This window comes from Chrysoperla carnea, chromosome 1 (assembly GCF_905475395.1).
Source record: "Chrysoperla carnea chromosome 1, inChrCarn1.1, whole genome shotgun sequence".
In the NCBI taxonomy this organism is placed as follows: domain Eukaryota; kingdom Metazoa; phylum Arthropoda; class Insecta; order Neuroptera; family Chrysopidae; genus Chrysoperla; species Chrysoperla carnea.
Window position 1 is genome coordinate 109,320,187 of NC_058337.1, and position 18,787 is coordinate 109,338,973.

At 29.8% G+C, this 18,787-nt stretch overlaps 3 protein-coding genes across 3 annotated transcripts; all 3 read left to right on the top strand.

Annotated features, from left to right (window-relative positions):
* Positions 1 to 5,246: 5,246 nt before the first annotated feature.
* Positions 5,247 to 8,800, top strand: LOC123301479 (uncharacterized oxidoreductase YrbE-like). Its single transcript, XM_044884229.1, has 7 exons — positions 5,247 to 5,387; positions 5,447 to 5,526; positions 6,335 to 6,497; positions 6,569 to 6,748; positions 7,388 to 7,515; positions 7,630 to 7,853; positions 8,349 to 8,800. Exons 1-7 carry the CDS (start codon positions 5,308 to 5,310, stop codon positions 8,652 to 8,654), a joined length of 1,161 nt encoding a protein of 386 aa, XP_044740164.1. The 5' UTR covers positions 5,247 to 5,307; the 3' UTR covers positions 8,655 to 8,800.
* Positions 8,801 to 9,826: 1,026 nt separating this feature from the next.
* On the top strand, positions 9,827 to 12,222 carry LOC123305312 (uncharacterized oxidoreductase YrbE-like). The gene is made up of 7 exons (XM_044886999.1): positions 9,827 to 9,959; positions 10,016 to 10,095; positions 10,347 to 10,509; positions 10,573 to 10,752; positions 10,943 to 11,070; positions 11,194 to 11,417; positions 11,832 to 12,222. The coding sequence occupies exons 1-7, from the start codon at positions 9,880 to 9,882 to the stop codon at positions 12,135 to 12,137; spliced, it is 1,161 nt and encodes a 386-aa protein (XP_044742934.1). The 5' UTR covers positions 9,827 to 9,879; the 3' UTR covers positions 12,138 to 12,222.
* Positions 12,223 to 15,175: 2,953 nt separating this feature from the next.
* Positions 15,176 to 17,952, top strand: LOC123293430 (inositol 2-dehydrogenase-like). Its single transcript, XM_044874254.1, has 5 exons — positions 15,176 to 15,258; positions 15,336 to 15,412; positions 16,650 to 17,120; positions 17,319 to 17,563; positions 17,628 to 17,952. The coding sequence occupies exons 1-5, from the start codon at positions 15,176 to 15,178 to the stop codon at positions 17,913 to 17,915; spliced, it is 1,164 nt and encodes a 387-aa protein (XP_044730189.1). The 3' UTR covers positions 17,916 to 17,952.
* The last annotated feature ends 835 nt before the right edge of the window (positions 17,953 to 18,787 follow it).

The window sequence follows — 18,787 nt, forward strand, 5'->3', positions numbered from 1 at the left end:
CTAAATAAAATAATTTTTTCGTACATAAGTATAAACATTTATTTTCAGCTAATGTTTTTAATCATATATTGTTTATAAATCATAAATTGTTTTTCTAATTATATGTTTTTTTGCGTAAACTGTGAAAAATAATAATAATTATTTTAATTTGTATAAAAATAATTATCCTTATCTTATTATTAAGATTGATAAGAAAAAGGCACTGAAAATTCCTAATTTTTATGAAATTGTTTTCAAAGATATTTTCTCAACAAGGATTAAATCATTGAACCTTGCAAATAATTTCAACGAAAGCCACGGTAGTTGTGATAAGTAGATATTATTGTAACAAAACGCAGGGAATTACTTAGAAAAAACTTTCAGGAAAAGAAAGTATAACCAGAAAAGTCCATAAAATAAAAAATATAGTCATGGAATTCCAATTTGCAAATCATTTAGACTTGAAAATCGAAGTCAGTCTGTGCTGATATTCTCAGTAAATCAGATAGATAATATTTTATTTACAAAAATTTGACAAATTAGTGTCACATTTTATAATAGGTAATGCAAAATATTGCGTTCCTGAATATGAACGATTAATTTTCTACAAACGAATCATACGACCTGACTAAAACAAATCAGATGTCTGAATATTCCTTTTTAGTTATAAATAATTTCGATATTTACGCTAAAAACCATATTCTGTTGGTTTGCAAAATTTTTGCCTTTCTCACTAAAAATAGACTAAATGCAGACAAATAAATATTTTTACACCCTTTTGTTTATCTGCTTATTCAACAATAATAACTAATTAAAAATATCAAGGTTTTTCTCTATCTGAATAAAAATTATTTTATTAAATGTTCCATATCCAATAGCAGAAGATCTCTTAAAAAATTAAATTTTTCCGGAAAACTGACGTCAACGACCATTATTAATAGAGTATAGGTAGTAGGTAATATGATTTTAAGTATTTATACCAACGGGCGTAGCTCTAAACTGAAACTGAGCTCCAAATAAACATAATGCTTGATTCTATAGCAATTTTTTAACTGTGAGGGCATTAGAGGTGTTGGGTTTTTTTCGATTTAGCCCTCATATGTCAGCATACCAACATTTCATCATATTTTACAGTCACTTCAGAGGCTAATTTTAATCAATGGGGGTTTTTCTTGGTCAATTTTCCAACGGAAATAAAAAAGTGAGTGATTATGCCGCTGATTTTGCAACTTTTTCAGCCAATTATTACAATTAATAGTTATTTGTTTGTATTATTTATTAAACACTAAAAATAACTAGTATTCACGTTAATAAATAAAAATATCATTGCTCTTTTTATCAATAATTTATTTGTTGTGTATCATCATTACTCTGTTTGGCCCCAATGTCAAGTTTCTAAAATGCGTGTGGCACTAAATTAGTACATTATTGTAGTTAATTATGATTTGTGACATTTTAATATCAATTGTTTGAGTATAATTTCTTTTATTCATAATCTTGCAATCTAAAGAAAACCACATTTCGTGATTTTAAATTTAACAAAATAAGTTAATATGCTCTCTTTTATTTATGAAGAATATGGCATCCTAAATCATTTTAAAAATTGATTTGTGTCTTCTATCTAACAACTTTTATATCTACGAAAATTCTTGGCGTTCTCTGTCATGTAGCTTGTTTTTTTTATCGTTCGCAAAAACATCAATTTTACGTTTGGTATTCTAAAAAAAAGATTGATGTATAATAAATGCAAAAATCATTTTTTCCATCACTGAAATATCAGCAAATAGAAAATAAAATTTTTCTCCAATTTTCAAGCTGTCGGACCACAAGACATCTGCTTTTCTTCAGTGTCGACCAAAGCCATTTGACATTTATTATTCAATTACCTTCCTATTTGAATAACAAAAAAAAAACTGATTAACGTCAAATTCAGACATGTGTGTGCAATCAAAAAGTTTCCGAGCCTCTTGAAAGGGAATGTTCATGGATAAAAAACACTGCCATAGATTTGATAGTGGAGAGAAATGGGAAGTTGAATTTTAGTATTGAGTAAAGGTGTAATTGTTTCACTGGGATAATTTTAATTTTATCCTGACAAAAATTCTTAGAGGTGGATTTAGGACACAAACCTTACAAGAAAGTTTGTGGGTATGTACGTCAAAAATAAGTTGCCTAAAAATATTGGAATGTTCTTAATATAAAAAACAGATTAAACATTATATTTAAAAATCATTTTTATTTAATTGAATATGATTGTCAAGGATATATACTATTTGTTATATGAGCCTACCGTATGGTCCGGGAGATGTACGAAAAATCTGCGAGAGACGACTGCGTAGAGATTTTAATACCAGTCAGAGATATCGTAGTATTTTACGTTAAAGACCAATACTGGATCTCGTAACCACAATCAGGGGGAATATTTAATCTTCTTAGATTGAAATAATTTCGAGGAGACTTTTAAGAAATCGTTAAATTGCGAAACATTATCTATTAGGTAGTGATGGACCAATCACACATTCATAAAATCTATATTTATTTATTTTTAACTTTCAGGGCGTATATCTCCTCTTTGATTGAAGATGGGTGAACTTGAAGGTGGGCGCAAATTGGAAGACAGGTCCATCGCTACCTATATGTCTATGTTCCACAATGTAAGAAGTTGATCAAAATTATTGCATGCCTAGAAGTTATTTCCATTTTGGGAGCTTATATCTCCTTCCTGGTCAGGGCTATAAGAAACAGTAGATAGGATGACATTTTTGACTGGAATTAAAACCTGCATGTAGTAGCTTGCACAAATGCTTCTCATGCACCTCCTGAAACATTCAGAATTTTTTTTATAAATAGATTGCACATAGCATAACTATTTTACGCGTGGCAAACAGGAACGTAATATTTACATAAATTTTTAGCGTCAAGGAATGTTTTTTCAAAGATAGTTTTTGTTCATAAAAGTTACAAATTGAAAATTATTTTTACTTACGATTGAAAAGATTTTTTTTTTTTTTTTTGGACGATAGTACCTAAGTAAAAACTTATTAGCAATATAATGTGGAAATTAGAACACAAATTCAAAACTTAGTTATTAGCAATATTATTTGGAAATTAGAACACAAATTCAAAACTTAGATACATCACTGAGTTTTGTTCATTCTTATGATACTATTTTTTTCACTGCCTTGCTTCAAAAGTAAGCAAACTCAAGTGGTTTAGAACGTTTTAATGTTTCAGTCGTATTACTTGTGTCAAGGAGTTGGACAGCTTCCTCGTTGACGTGAGATCTTAGCCGGTAAAAATAAAGCACGGCTTACCAGTTGATAGCTTCGTTAATAGTTTCGATATGATGTTCGTGGTCATCATTTCACAACACACTGTTCTGAAATATTTGGATTATTTCTCGGTTTGGTTGGGCCATGCAGCCCCACAGTACTCCAGAAGTCCAGACTGGTTTAAAGACACGGTTGTACAGTGTAAGCTTGTTCTGAATTGGTAATTTAGAGCGCCTACCCATCAGCCAGTACATCTTTCTGAATTTCAGAAGAAGTTTCCCCTTCCTTTTTTGATGTGGGCATCGGGCCACCGAAGGACTGTAAAGAAATGTATTATTTCAGTACTAAAAGTATCCATAATGTAATGAGAAACAGCTAAGTAACTTTTCAGTTAAATAACTTAATTTTTTAGGTATTTAATAAAATTTTCTATTAGCAATAAACCGTGACGTGGACGGAAAAAAAATAGTTCGCCTCTGTTTATTTCTATAAACGTTTTATAATTCGTTGGCTTTTAACAAAGGTATAAATTACCAAGAGTAAATACATACCTACATCAATAAACCTGTAAAAGAGAAAGGATATGTTGTTCACCTGTAATATAGGCAATATTCAAATTTAGTCGAGCCAATCTCCTATCTTAATTAATTTGCATTTTCCAGAAACAAAATTATTGAAAAATTTTAAGATTTTTAAAAGACTTATTTGCAAACGTATCACGTATGAAAAGTATGTACTATTAAAAATTATACAAACAGAATAGCTTTTGTATTCATTTGGCCCCTTTCTCTTCTGATAAAAAGAAAAACGCAAAAATAAAAAAAAGCTCTAACTTGAAACCCTGTAGTTTTAAAAGAGAATAACAATTAAATAATAAATTTTCTTTAAAAAATGCACCACTGATGATAAAATAATATTTTTAAGTTCAAATAATGAGTTCAAACTGTGTCAATGTTTTCAATAATAATATAACTAGTTTAGATATTATTCGCTTAGATAAAAATATATATAGGGAGATATTTTACACAAATACAATATACTAGAGCAGACATGCATCATATCTAATTTGGGCTCAAACCACCTATAATTCTGTTTTTTCAAAGAGGATGACGTCATGTTTAGTTTTATCAACCTGCCCAAGTAACAGCTAGTCCTTTAAATTTTCATGTAAAAACTGACATCACAGCTGAAAAGAATCGGATGAAATTTGCCTGTGTTATGAAAAAAATCGAATTTATAAACTATATGACGTCATCAGGATCCAAAAAATTAAATTTTGCTCTATCACATCTAAACTTTCTCCAATTTTGATAAATCAAGTATGTAACCCTACTAAATTTGGGTCATACTTTTCAAATTTGTGATCAAAATAAACTTACTTCTAATAGGTTTCAAAAATGTGGAGTCCTGGTCGCGGAATTAAGCACATAGTGATTGTTAGCGAAAAACAGACATCACAGCTGAAAAGAATGAGCCAAAATTAGTGGGTTTCAAAAAAAATTCCAATAAGATTGGATCAAATTTGCCTGTGCTAAGAAAAAATCGAATTTTTCAACTTTATAGCGTCATCAAAATCCAAAAAATTTAATTTTGCTGTATCACATCCAAATTTTATCCAATTTGATAAACCAAGTATGTAATCCTACTAAATTTGGGTCATACTTTTCAAATTTGTGATCAAAATAAACTTACCTCTAATAGGTTTCAATATTGTGGAGTTCTGGTCGCGTAAATAAGCACATAGTGATAGCTACCAAAAAAGCTGACATTACAGCTGAAAAGAATGACCCAAAATTAGTGGATTTCAAACAAAATTGGTACCAAACTATATATTTATCATTTGAAAACAAGTCGCCAGATACGTTTGAATGGATACGATTGAGGTGAACTGATTTGATACAGTGACTTTCAGCTCTACAATTCCATTAGATGATACATATTGATAACCACAATTATATATAAAAAGTCATTTTAAATATCTTCTATTATTTATAATTAGTATTTTCTGAAATATTTCTTATAAATATACAACAATAATTCATATTTCATTGTTAAAATGGCATCACAAAAATTCAAAGATATTTCACCATACAAACGTACTATTGGAACACCACCAGAAGATTATTTATATTCAAAGTAAGAATATTTTGGACATTGTCAATATTTCTTACTAAATCTGAAATTTCTTTTTCTAGATACCAAAAAGACTTAGCCGCTCAAGCTACAACATCTACAAATGTGATCAATGTCGCCATTTTTGGAATTGGCCGTGCAGGTAAGTCTTTTTATTTAAATTTAAATCTTTACGATACACTTTAGACTTTAAAAAAGATAGATAGATAATATTATTCTGTCTAACTTTAAAATAAATTCGGAATATAAAACAGAAAAAATATCTGCACAGATAAAATAATTTTCAATGTGCAATTTTTTGCCTTAAGAATTAAGAGGAAAACGAAATTTGATTTAAACAAATTTTAATAAAAATATTTTGTCTCGAAGTCAATTGTCTCAAAGAAATCCTTTTTTTTCTGTATTTGTTAATCAAAAAATTTTCAAATTTAAGAAGATTTATGAACTTACCTACGAAAATATTTTTAAAGAATATCAATCGAAAACAAATTATGATTTTGTCTAAAAACATAAAAACACAAAATAAGGAAACATTCTTTTTATTATGACTTTCTTAATTATGCTGCTTTTGAACGTTCAATATTTTTATTAATTGTACAAATATTATCTATTAAACTAAATTATCTATATTTTAATTTCTATTCCGCTCCGCAACATTATTTTATTTCGTTATTCTATTTTTTATCCCAAAAAATCCAAAAACAAAAATTTCCAATTTTGTCGATTTTTATTATGTAAAGTAAACTTGGATACAAAAATCTTGTAGAAACAGTTATTTTCTTTAAAAGTATGAAATAAATATTTATCCTGTTTTCAAACGAGGATTTTCGATTAAGTATTTCAGTCACAGGTCTCCATTAGTTATTGAAATTTTACCAAACCTTTCTCTCTTATCCAAAAACACAAAAAGAATGCATTTTAATCATATTTTAAATGTGGTTTCTTTTCAGGAACAATCCATTTAACATCATTGGCCAGAAATCCACGAGTGAAAATTTTATACATTGTTGACGATATTGTTGAGAAACATAAGAAATTACAAGATTACTGGTCCTTACATGATACCAAATTCCTTACCAGCAAACAAAGTGATGTCATTTATAGCGATCCAAAGTAAGTAATATTCGCAACATCGGAGAAAATTTAATAGTATATGTTAAAATTTTATAACTTTTCCTTTGCAGACTGAACGCTGTAGTTGTAGCCTCACCAACATTCACACACGAACATATTGTAAAATCTGCATTAAATGCTAAAAAAGCTGTATTTTGTGAGAAACCAATTGCAGAAGAACGGGAGGTCTGCATCGAATTATATAAATTAGCAAAGAAAGTTGGAAAACCATTATTAACAGCTTTCAACAGGTAATATTGACTTTAATCATCACGAAATTCAATTCGTTATCAAAAAATAAGTACATTTTTCTCTACTTAATCCTATTACTTAATCTTGTCTGAAGCTATAATTTTTCGCAGGAACATTATCAATTGTAGTGGTCATAAGCCCTTTATTCCTTGCTCTGTAAAACAAAGAATGTTTGTTTCTTCCTAAATTTGATCAATTTTAATAATTCTGACAGAAAAGACAAATAAAATTTCGTGCAACCCAGTGCCGGACTAACATAGCGCAGAGCCTGCTTCTATTTGCTCACTCTTTCTTCTTTTTTTTAGGTTTCGTAAATCTCTCTGGGGTTTGGCCAAATTTAAACCCGAATAAAATAAGCTACCTTTTTTAACTATCAGTCGTTAAAGAGTGCGTGGGTCCTGTAGCATTTTCTACTCTTGAAACATGGCTAATCTGCAACTACGACAACCTATTAAACATTCCAGTTAATCAATCCAGTTATCGTTACTAGACTCAACTCTTGCCGTAGAAGAGTCGCTGACTATTCTACTTTAGAGTTAACCTATTGAATTCAGCGTCGATTTCCAAGAAATTCCACTGATAATGCTAGAAAGATTAGTATTGGTTTACAGATATATAACTGTTTCTTTAATTTTCAGACGTTTTGACCCATCGTACGCAAACTTAAGAGACCGTGTACACAAAGGAGAAGTTGGCCATGTTCAAACAATTAAAGTTTGCAGCCGTGACTCTCCATTACCAACCATTGACTACCTCAAATGCTCGGGTAAGTTAACATTATATTCTCAATAGTTTATTCATTATTGAAATATGGTGTTTTAACATTATATATTGCTACCTTTTTCTGATCTGAAACTAATGTATCTCTTAATTTCTACAGGTGGTATTTTCCATGACTGCTGTGTCCATGACATTGACATGTTATGTTGGGTCTTAGGTGAATTCCCAATTAAAGTCAGTTCAACTGCTTACGCACATGTTGAAGAAATTAAAGCCATTGATGATTTTGATACTGTTTCTGTCACCTTATTATATCCAAGTGGAACAATTGGAATGATCGATCTAAGTCGTAACAGTTGCTATGGATACGACCAACGTCTTGAGGTGAGACTGAATTTCATGTCTATGCCTATTTTAAGTACAATATACATTTACAGGTTATTGAATTATCTTTCCAAAACACTAATTTTGAAAATCTCGAAGTTTGAGTTCTGGAATATTAATAATCTGTGATTACAGAATTCGTCAAATATAAATACTCTATATTAAAAGAAACCACCGATACAAAATCAGGTCTAATCTATTCATTTGTGGCATCGTTGCTCTTAAACGGATGAACCAATTTTGATTTTTTGAAAAGTGATTTGATCGTGGGTGTTCTTAGGTATGTTTTAAGAAAACCAGCTCAGCTGTTTGACAGTTTTTTTCAGTGTTCTTAAGTGTGAAACTCTTAGGTGTGAGCTATGCAACCTCGATAATAGCACCTTTCAAATCAGAATCGGTTCACAGGCAGACACTCAGATACACAAACACACATATACGTAAAACTTATTAAAGCTCCTTTTGATAGTCGAGGGTTAAAAAGAACCTTTGTTTCAGGCATTTGGACCACGGGGAATGATCCGTGCTGACAATGAACAACCAATCCACTGTGTGGATAGTCAAGTAGGTCTTAATGGTATTAAAACTGCTCCAATTTGGTATTCATTCCCATCGCGGTATCGCCTTGCCTATCAAAACGAAATGGAACATTTCTTAGACTTAGTTGAAGGAAAAGTTACCGAACCATTTGTTAAAGGACACGAAAATTTAGCTGTGAATAAGATTGCATCAGCAGCTGAAGAATCAGCAAGAACAGGCAAATTTGTTGAACTTACATGGACAAAAGAAGATTTTGAAATATAATAGAAGTTCGACTTAAGTTCCTGATCAAGAACGAATATTTCCCATAATAATGAACTATGAATTATATTTTGATAATACCTATTTCGAAAAGTTAATCGCATGTTTATCGCAATGTAATGAATAAAATAACTATCAATTTACATAAACAAATTTGTTTTATTAAGCGAATAACTTTATATATTTGTGATATGCATTCGTCAGCCTACCTAGCCTTTTTCATATTTGCAAAAAATATGACCAAGACTTTGTCAAAAGTTGCAAAAATGATTTCTTAAAACACTAGTAAAAATTAAAGACCTTGTCTATTAAAGGTCAGAAAATACTACATTCATTCATCACCATTTTAAGGTCTATTAAATTTAAAAATCATTTTATTCTAATTTACGATTACCAAGGGCAGTAAGTATTATTTCCTATTTCCCAATGGCAAACGATCCCACGCTTAAGTTTATAAATAAGTGCTTGGTATAATAGGCGGATAATTTTTATAAAATTTGTTCTCATTGCAAATTTAGACATTGTTTTATTCAAAATCACCAAAGAGAAATTTTCAAAGTAAACTAATTTATAATTGTATCATGAACTTTTCATTTACATAATATTTTATTCAAATATTATGCACTTTCATCAAACGCAGCGTTTAGAATACGTATAAAAAGAGTTGAGTTAAGAAAGGTGAAAGAAATATTTAATTTTGAAAATATTTTGAGAAAGTTGTTGCTAAGTGTACGATAAAATATAATCTATATACCTATATTCGGCAGAGTTCACTACAACGAAGTCGTGTGATGTCTCAGATTTTTTTTATGATATTCGCAATAATCTCGAATTTCTTTAAATTTTTGTGGAATAACATTTTTAAGTTCAAATAAGTTCAAACTGGGTCAATGTTGTCAATCCACATTACATATGAAAATATCGCTTAGGTAGACATAACTATAATATCGCAAAACACATAAAGAGATATTTTACAACAAATTAGAGCCGGAGATCATTGAGTCAAATGTATGCTGTATTTCAAAACCTCCAAACAAAATTTAAGTTTAATAATTTGTATATATGATTATCTCCAACTCTACTATCACATTAAATTATACATATTTGATAACCGCAACTAATTTATTTATAAAAATGTTTTTAATAAATATCTTTGATAAATAAATATGCACAATTATTATTTGTAAAATATTTCTTATAAATTGATAACTTTTATTTCATTGTTAAAATGGCAACAAAGCAATTCAAAGATATATCACCATACAAACGTACTATTGGAACACCATCAGAAGATTATTTGTATTCAAAGTAAGAATATTAGAACACTAAGATGTTACTTATTATATTTTTGAATTTTTGTTAAGGTATGAAACAGACTTAGCCGCAAAAGTTACAACGTCTGTAAATGTAACAAATGTCGCCATTTTTGGAATTGGTCGTGCAGGTAAGATTCTTTACTTAATAGGGAATATGATTGATTTTTTTTTTTAATAAAACCCGTTATTCTATCGGGGATTTGATTTAATCATATTTTTTAGAAAAATTTGTTGTATATTTTTCGAGGTATTTATTTACTGAAATTTCTATACAAAGAATAAAAGGGTGGTTTGGTTAGAAACATAATTCCTATCTTTTCCATAAATGCGGAAAAACAAACTTACTCCATCCACTGAATTTGTAATTTGATTTTTTTAGGAACAATTCATTTATCATCATTGGCTAGAAATCCACGAGCACAGATTTTATACATTGTTGATGATATTGTTGAGAAACACAAGAGATTACAGGATTACTGGTCTTTACATGATACCAAATTTCTTACCAGCAAAGAAAGTGATGTCATTTTTAGCGACCCAAAGTAATGTACATTACAATTCGAAAAAAAATTATTATGTTTAAAATTTTACAATTTATTTTTCAGAGTACATGCTGTAGTTGTAGCCACACCAACTTTCGCACACGAACATATTGTAAAATCAGCATTAAATGCTAAAAAAGCTGTATTTTGTGAAAAGCCACTTGCTCAAGAACGTAATGTCTGCATCGAGTTATATAAACTATCAAAGGAAGTTGGTAAACCATTATTAACAGCTTTTAACAGGTAAACTGAAAATTGAGCTCATTTACTCAAGGTGAGGTTGTGTAAGAGTAGCTGTCCTGACGTGTGACAAACTTAGACATAGGGTCCGTTGTGATATTGATAACAGGGTTGGCACATCCCAGGTCACTACCCCATGAACCTTATAAAATTCATTTGTTAACAAATATACAAATGCGGTTTTAATTTTCAGACGTTTTGACCCATCATTCTCTAATATAAGAGATCGTGTACACAAAGGAGAAGTAGGTCATGTTCAAACAATTAAATGCTGCAACCGGGATTCGCCAATACCAAGTTTTGGCTACATCAAAACATCCGGTAAGTTTAATTTATTTGAATTGATTGAATTAATATTGACCTTTGACGTCATAGTTCAACATCTACTTCTATTACTTTCTGATCTTAAACTCTTAAACTAATTATAAATCGTAACTTTTACAGTTGGCATTTACCATGACTGCTGTATTCACGATATTGACACATTATGTTGGGTTTTGGGTGAATTTCCAACAAAAGTTAGTTCTATGGGCTACACACATGTTGAAGAACTTAAAGCTATTGATGATTTTGACACGGTTTCTGTCACTTTATTGTATCCTAGTGGAACCATTGGAATGATTGAATTAAGTCGTAACAGTTGTTATGGATATGACCAACGCCTTGAGGTAAGGGATGAAGTGCCTATCCCTTTCAGCTGCATTTACACACAAGATTAACAAATCTCACCCGCCATCCCGATTTCCTGTTTTTTTCTTAATCATCTATTTTTTTAAGGGCTTTCTTTATATATAAAATTACCTACAATACCACAGTAAATACTTTAATAATCGGCAAATAAACACGAATTTTCTATTTTTGTCAAAATTTACTGTCTCCAATTTATACATAAGATTATTTTGATCGAAAAATACAAAAATTGGATTTATTTAACTAGTAGGCGAGTATTTTTGAAGGCGAGTAGATATTGCTTGCTCGCATTACGGCGAAAGTAGATATGATATTGCTCTGAGATATCGATTTTACTAAACTATACATTGAGTTATAACTTATATCAAATTAACATTTAAAATGTCTTTCAGGTTTTTGGACCACGTGGAATGATCCGTGCTGATAATGAACAACCAATCCACTGTATTGATAGTCAAATAGGTCTTACTGGTATTAAAACAGCTCCAATTTGGTATTCATACCCATCACGCTATCATGTTGCCTACCAAGCCGAAATGGAACATTTCTTTGATTTAGTTGAAGGGAAAGCTAACGAACCATTTATAAAAGGTCATGAAATATTAGCTGTAAACAAAATTGCAGCAGCTGCTGAAGAATCAGCCAGAACAGGCAAATTTATTGATCTAACATGGACAAAAGATGATTTTGAAATATAACAGAAATTCTAAATAAATTCCAGAACAAAAAAATACCTAATTTGTCCTGTTTATATCTTCCCATAATAAATAAATTTACATCTTACCATAGCAATATTTATTATTTTGATATCGATGCTCATTTCGAAGAATTTATCAATTGCTTATAGACTATAATCAATAAAAAGACTATCAGTTTACATAATCAAATATCTTTTATTTCCTTAATAATATTAGCACAGTGTGATATCTAATGAAGTGGCTTGCTAATGAATCACAAGAAAAAACTATCGGGAGATATGAAAATAGGGAACTAATTCTGAGTAGTCTCCAAAGATGGGGAATGGGATGTTATATACTTAAAGTATTTGTCAACCGACGTATCTTTTTACGGCATCAGAGTCTGAATGAATTAACCTTGAATGGTAATAAGGTCTCAAAGAATACATTTGGGTTCGATTCACTCAACAACAGAGTTGTGAAGTCTTTCGGAATAGGATCGAAATATATTCAAATTTTGTCGCAATTAATGACGTCGAAACCTTCGACCATGCATACAGACATCAAATGTCGCGTGCGTCTGACACCTACGCTGACTTAGATAGCATTCTGATAATCTTTTGATGGAATTAAATTTCATAAAATGTGTAAAAAGGTGTAATGTAAGTTATAATGTCGTTAAACCGTGACCAAAGTAAACATTTTGCTATTATCACATTTCATAAAGTCGTGTAATAATTTAATTGTTTTATGTATTATTCAAATAATCTAAACATGTTTATTAAATATACATTTAATTATTTAATTTCGAAAGAAATATTTATTCTAAATATGATTGTATAATTATATTGTATAATTTGAATGACATGGAAAAATCCAGAAATACTGACCTATCTTCTAGAAGCCTTGGAATTAAATTTAATAAATCATCTAACAGATTGAAACGGCATGCATTCATACTTAAGTCTAATTGGTTTAGCTACTTCCATCAACTTACCTATACCGAACAGTGATAATGAACTATCATAATATTATAGTACAAAATATTTAATAATCTTCGATGATGCCATACTTCGAAATGTTTTCGTCGTATCATGGACTGCTTTCATTACAAGTTATAGAAATGAATAAGGCAAGAAATGTAGACTGACCCTATACATAAGGGTAGCTCAGCAAATGATAGCTTTTCAAATTACTCTATAAAATTTGTTGGCCTCTTCAAAGTTTAATTGAATTTTTGTTGATACCCAACGAACAAAAATTCGTAATTATTTAATGAAAGTCCCGGGAGCAAAAAAACTGGGGGCCTAAATTAACTGTTTTGTTTTATCAAGTAACTGCAATACTTACAATCCCACCAAAAACATAAATGTGTAAAAAGGCGTAGATGTCACAGAATTCCAATAAACTCAATTACGTCAGCCCAAAAAAGTTGTGAAATCCCGTAGAGAAAAAAATTCTTCGAAAAAAAATTATAAAAATGGCATAAATTTATTGAGTAACTTTTCCGTAAAGAAACATTAAAGTATTACATTAGCAACTTTTCGGTGACTTCATACCTACACGCACCATAGGAGAACAAAAGATAATCGTTAACCCCCTACTATCTCCCTCCTCCCCTCTAATGTTATGACGTTATAATTTTTTCACAACTTTTATTAAACATCAAAATTTAAATTTAAACAATCAAAGTATTCTTTAGATTAAAGTCAAGCACCTACTTAACAAAGGCCTAATTTTTTTTACTAAAGTACGAAAATTATTGGTTTAAATTTCTTGTGTAAGTTTCTCCTTAGTACGTATTTATTTAATATTTTACTTCGCAAGTTTTCGGAATACAAAAAACGAATCTAAAAATAAAAAACTTGCGAAGTAAAATATTAAATAAATACGTACTAAGGAGAAACTTACACAAGAAATTTAAACCAATAATTTTCGTACTTTAGTAAAAAAAATTAGGCCTTTGTTAAGTAGGTGCTTGACTTTAATCTAAAGAATACTTTGATTGTTTAAATTTAAATTTTGATGTTTAATAAAAGTTGTGAAAAAATTATAACGTCATAACATCTCAACATTATAGCTCAAGTAGTTTCTGAGATATAAGGGTGTGAAAAAGGGCTATTTGACGTCCTGTATATATAGTCACAGAAAAAGCATACACATTTCACATATACATCATCATACATTACACTTTCAATTTTCGATTTTCCATTTTAAACTAATTTACGCTTCGCACTTCTGTGCTATATGATCAAATTTTCTTAAGATTAAAATTTAAGTTTGTTAGGAATTGTTTTATAAGAACTTTTCGATTTCAAATTCTTGCTCGAAATTCTAAAATCAATTTTTTTTTCTTCACATATTTGAGTTGATGAAAAACAGAAAAACGATTAATATAGACAAGATGAAGATAACCTACGATGCGTAGATACCTACGATGTTAATCACAAAACTATATTTCATCAAGCTTGGCGTTGAATTTTGCCCAAAGAAAATGCTTTATTTTTGCAATAACAGAAATTCGAAAATTTTTTGATAAAGTAGGAACCTATCTAATTTTATTTTGGAATGAGATCATCCTCCCTTATTTTAAATTTAAACATACGTATGATTGAGGGGAAAACGAATTCGTTTCAGAATACATTGACTCTATAGTAAAAAAATTTAAATAATTTCTATCACATGCTTGATTGTAGCAATATCGAGACCATTTCGAATAAACTGTTTATTTACATTTGTTGCCACCTGCGAAAATGTAGCAAAAGCTTAATACCCTACTAAACAAATAAATGATTTTGTCGATATTACCTCGGGACTGTCTCAGAGAAATAACTCTGGTACAATAAGTGTCAACAATACTAACAACAATATGGAAGTTGTGGGAAGAATTAAATTTCTTTTGATACTTCTTTACACATATATAAACAGAGACATTCCTTGTATTATATTAAGTTTAAGAACTGCATTGCATACATATAGAACGCATATTTGCTTAGTGCACACGATTCTAGAATTTACTAAACGGTTTCTAGATCAATTAAAAAAAATAGTTTTCAAGTATGGCCACTCTAAAATTTAAAGATCCTTCCATTTATAAACAAATTAAAGCAATTCCACCAAAAGAAGATTATTTATATGCAAAGTAAGTGAAAATTTAATTATCTCAAAACTTTCATTGTTGTAAGTGCTGATTTTAATTGTAAATTATTAATTATTCAGATTTTTAGCGGATGTTGAATGTTCGATAGCTTCTAGTTCAAAAATTAATTTAGCGCTATTTGGAGCTGGGCGTGCAGGTATGTAGAGAAATGGATATTTTCGTATCTAAAGTTTTTTGCACTAAACTTGTATTTTCTGATTTTTCAGACATTAACAACTTTTTATTTCTAATATAATTCTTTCGATTTTGTATGTGTTGTAATTATTATGAATTTTATAATGTGGACAGTAAGTAATTTTCACGTAGAAATTTAGCTCTAGAAATTCCAATATTTTATACACACTAATGGGACTAACAAAATTTTGTTTTCAAAACCGTAACTAATTAACATTTTGTTTTTTTTTTAATTTATTGGTTCCGCACATACAAAAAGCAAAATTTTAATGAATTTTTCAATTTTTGTAAAGGATGCGTAACAAATTTTTTTGCAAGGCAATCTTGCCTGCCCCACTCCCAAAAAAGTCGGCTTAAAGCGAGCCTCTTCTAATTTCATGTATCGTTTAGTAATTTACCAAGCGATTTACAAAATATCATTTGAAACCATAGTCAATGAGATTGTATTTTATTAAGATACTGTCCGCAAAATAACTGCATTTTTGATTTTATAGATTCTAATTACTCTGTATGAAGAAATCACTTGAAAGTTTTAACGATGATAATATCACTTAATTAGTTTAAAAATAGATTTAAAAAAGTTTTTTCAGAATTAGGAAGTTGTCAGTTGTGTAAAATAACTAGCTCGGTATCAAGAATTTGACACACATATCATTTACCTTTTTAATAATAAACCACAAGTTTAGTTTCATATATTTTGTGGACGATTTCTGAACATTTGTTTCTTATTTAGACATTTCAATATTTTATTTAAAAAATTTGTGGGTGTGACAGTCAAAATAGTGTTTTTGTAATGAGTATGTCCCTTAAACGACGTAGAGGTTGTCACAAGGATAATGGTACTTAAATCAGTAAAGTATCAAATTCAAATTTTAAAGCAGCATAAAAATCGATCATTTTTTAAAATGTTCAAATTTGGTAGATTCATTTCGTAATTTTAAGGACTATGGTTAAACGTATATTTAAAAAAATTGAAAACTTCCTAATTATACACAATTTCTATTTTCATACGGGCATACTTACCATTTCATCACCTATTTCCACTTCGTAATCACTTACATGGTCTAATAACTAAACCTTAAATAAACATTCAATAGAGTTTAAATCGTTTAGTTCTGCACTTCAATGTTTGTTGGAATTAAAATCCTAAAATTGAAAGTTGATTTTTTAAACAATATGAAAACGCATATGTGTTTTAGGAACAATTCATCTTCAAACAATTGCAAGACATCCACGAATAAAATTACTTTACATTATAGAAGATTTTGGAGAAAAGCATGAAAAGATTAAACAATATTGGGGTTTAGATGATACAATATTTTTAACCAGCAAGGATTCAGATATCGTATACAATGATCCAAGAGTAACAGCAGTAATTGTTGCATCGCCTACATTTTCCCATGAAGATATTGTAAAACAATCTTTAAATGCAAATAAAGCTGTGTTTTGCGAAAAGCCAATAGCACAAAACTTAGAAGCAACAGCAAGATGTTTCCAACAAGCGACCGAAGCAAATAAACCACTTTTTTGTGCATTTAATCGACGTTTCGATCCATCTTATTCTCATGTACGTGAACGAGTTTGTAATGGAGAAGTAGGCCATGTTCAATTAATTAAAGCCACAAGTAAAGATTCACCGATGACTTCTGTCGATTATCTTAAAAATTCAGGTAATTGATCATAAAAACCATTAAAGATAAACGCACACTGTCACTGCAAAATATCTTTAGCATCGTTGCATTAATCTTTATACAAAATCTTTTTGAGTATGATAAGGGGGGCGTCAAATCAGTTGCCATACCTAACTACGCTCGTGGTAGATCATTTTTTATATAAAGCATACTTCATACTTTCCATTTTTTACATAGGAAGTTCAATATCCATTGCAGGTGGAATTTTCCATGATAGTATTGTCCACGATATTGATCTCGTATGTTGGATTTTGGGCGAATATCCGATTAAAGTAACAACTACTGCTGTTGCAAATATTGAAGAAATCGCCGCTATAAATGATTATGACACTGTTGTTATAACACTATTATTTAAAAGTGGTACAATTGGAATAATCGATGTTTGTAGAATTAGCACGATTGGCTATGATCAGAGACTTGAGGTACGTTTAGAAATTGTTATTTCTCTAGAATAAAAATAAAAGAATTATTTGATGGTGCTTGCAGGTATTTGGGCCACGTGGCATGATCCAAGCAAATAATGAACAACCTCTGCATTGTATAAAACGTCAAGATAATTTATCCGGGATAATCACACCACCAATATGGTATTCATTTCCATCAAGATATCGAAATGCGTATGTAAATGAAATGGAACATTTTTTAAAATTAGTGCAGGGTGAAGTACAACCAACAGTGCATCCAAATGAAATATTGGCAGTTTGTAAAATAGCAACAGCTGCTGAGCAATCAGCGCGAAGTGGAAAACCAATTTTGTTATCATGGGATGATTAATAATATAATGAATATAAATAGTTATATTTGCGTAAATGTATAATTATGATAAGAAATAAATTTTATATTACCTTTAAACACGGTTAAAGAGAATGAAACAAACGCAGTCATCGTCAGTAGCTACTATACCACTTAGTGCATATAGATTATACAGCAATAAAGACACAGCCATGTGGTTATAAAGTTTGTGATTACCTCAACTTCGAAATTCTTTTAATTGTTCTTAATGTCCTGTCTGATAACTTTCTATTACATAAGAAAATTATCAGTAGAGGAGCGTTCTCTTTCACAAGCCTGAAATTGACATTCATTTTATACTATTCTAACAGGAACATTATCGAATAACAAATAGAAAAATTATTTTGTTCAACATTCGATAATCTGTGTGTATGTTGACCAGCAGAAAATTCCAATTTTTAAGACGTCGGCTAGCGAATCTTGGTCGGGTATTAATTGGACGTCGGACAAAAGAATTTTCCATTTGTTCTTGGATAATCAACAGTAATCATACAGTTTTTTTTATTGAATATTCACTAGAAATTTCCACGAAAAGCGACAGTATAGTTTAATGTGCCATTTCTTGTAACAAAATTTTTTTATCCATTTCGATTTTATTTTTTATGTTGCGTATTATGTTAATGTATAAACAGGGCATTAAAACGTCTTTCTAAAACTCACTAAAAAGATGCAGTTTTAGATTAGCCATGAAAAGTTGTGGTGGAAATTAATAAAGTTGACATCAATCAGTATAAAAGTATATTTTTTATTACCTTTAAATTATAAAATTATTCCCAAATAGAAACAAGAAACAAAGATATTTATGTTAAATGCTAATACATAAGCAAAAGGAGAAAAATAATTTCAGTTCTATT

Coding starts and splice junctions, on each gene's coding strand:
- LOC123301479 (XM_044884229.1), top strand. CDS start 5,308: ATGGCATCACAAAAATTCAAAGATATTTCACCATACAAACGTACTATT. Junction 6,498..6,568: donor GTCATTTATAGCGATCCAAA/GTAAGTAATATT, acceptor TTTCCTTTGCAG/ACTGAACGCTGTAGTTGTAG. Junction 7,854..8,348: donor GATACGACCAACGTCTTGAG/GTGAGACTGAAT, acceptor CCTTTGTTTCAG/GCATTTGGACCACGGGGAAT.
- LOC123293430 (XM_044874254.1), top strand. CDS start 15,176: ATGGCCACTCTAAAATTTAAAGATCCTTCCATTTATAAACAAATTAAA. Junction 17,121..17,318: donor CGATTATCTTAAAAATTCAG/GTAATTGATCAT, acceptor TTTTTTACATAG/GAAGTTCAATATCCATTGCA. Junction 17,564..17,627: donor GCTATGATCAGAGACTTGAG/GTACGTTTAGAA, acceptor TGGTGCTTGCAG/GTATTTGGGCCACGTGGCAT.
- LOC123305312 (XM_044886999.1), top strand. CDS start 9,880: ATGGCAACAAAGCAATTCAAAGATATATCACCATACAAACGTACTATT. Junction 10,510..10,572: donor GTCATTTTTAGCGACCCAAA/GTAATGTACATT, acceptor TTTATTTTTCAG/AGTACATGCTGTAGTTGTAG. Junction 11,071..11,193: donor TGGCTACATCAAAACATCCG/GTAAGTTTAATT, acceptor TAACTTTTACAG/TTGGCATTTACCATGACTGC.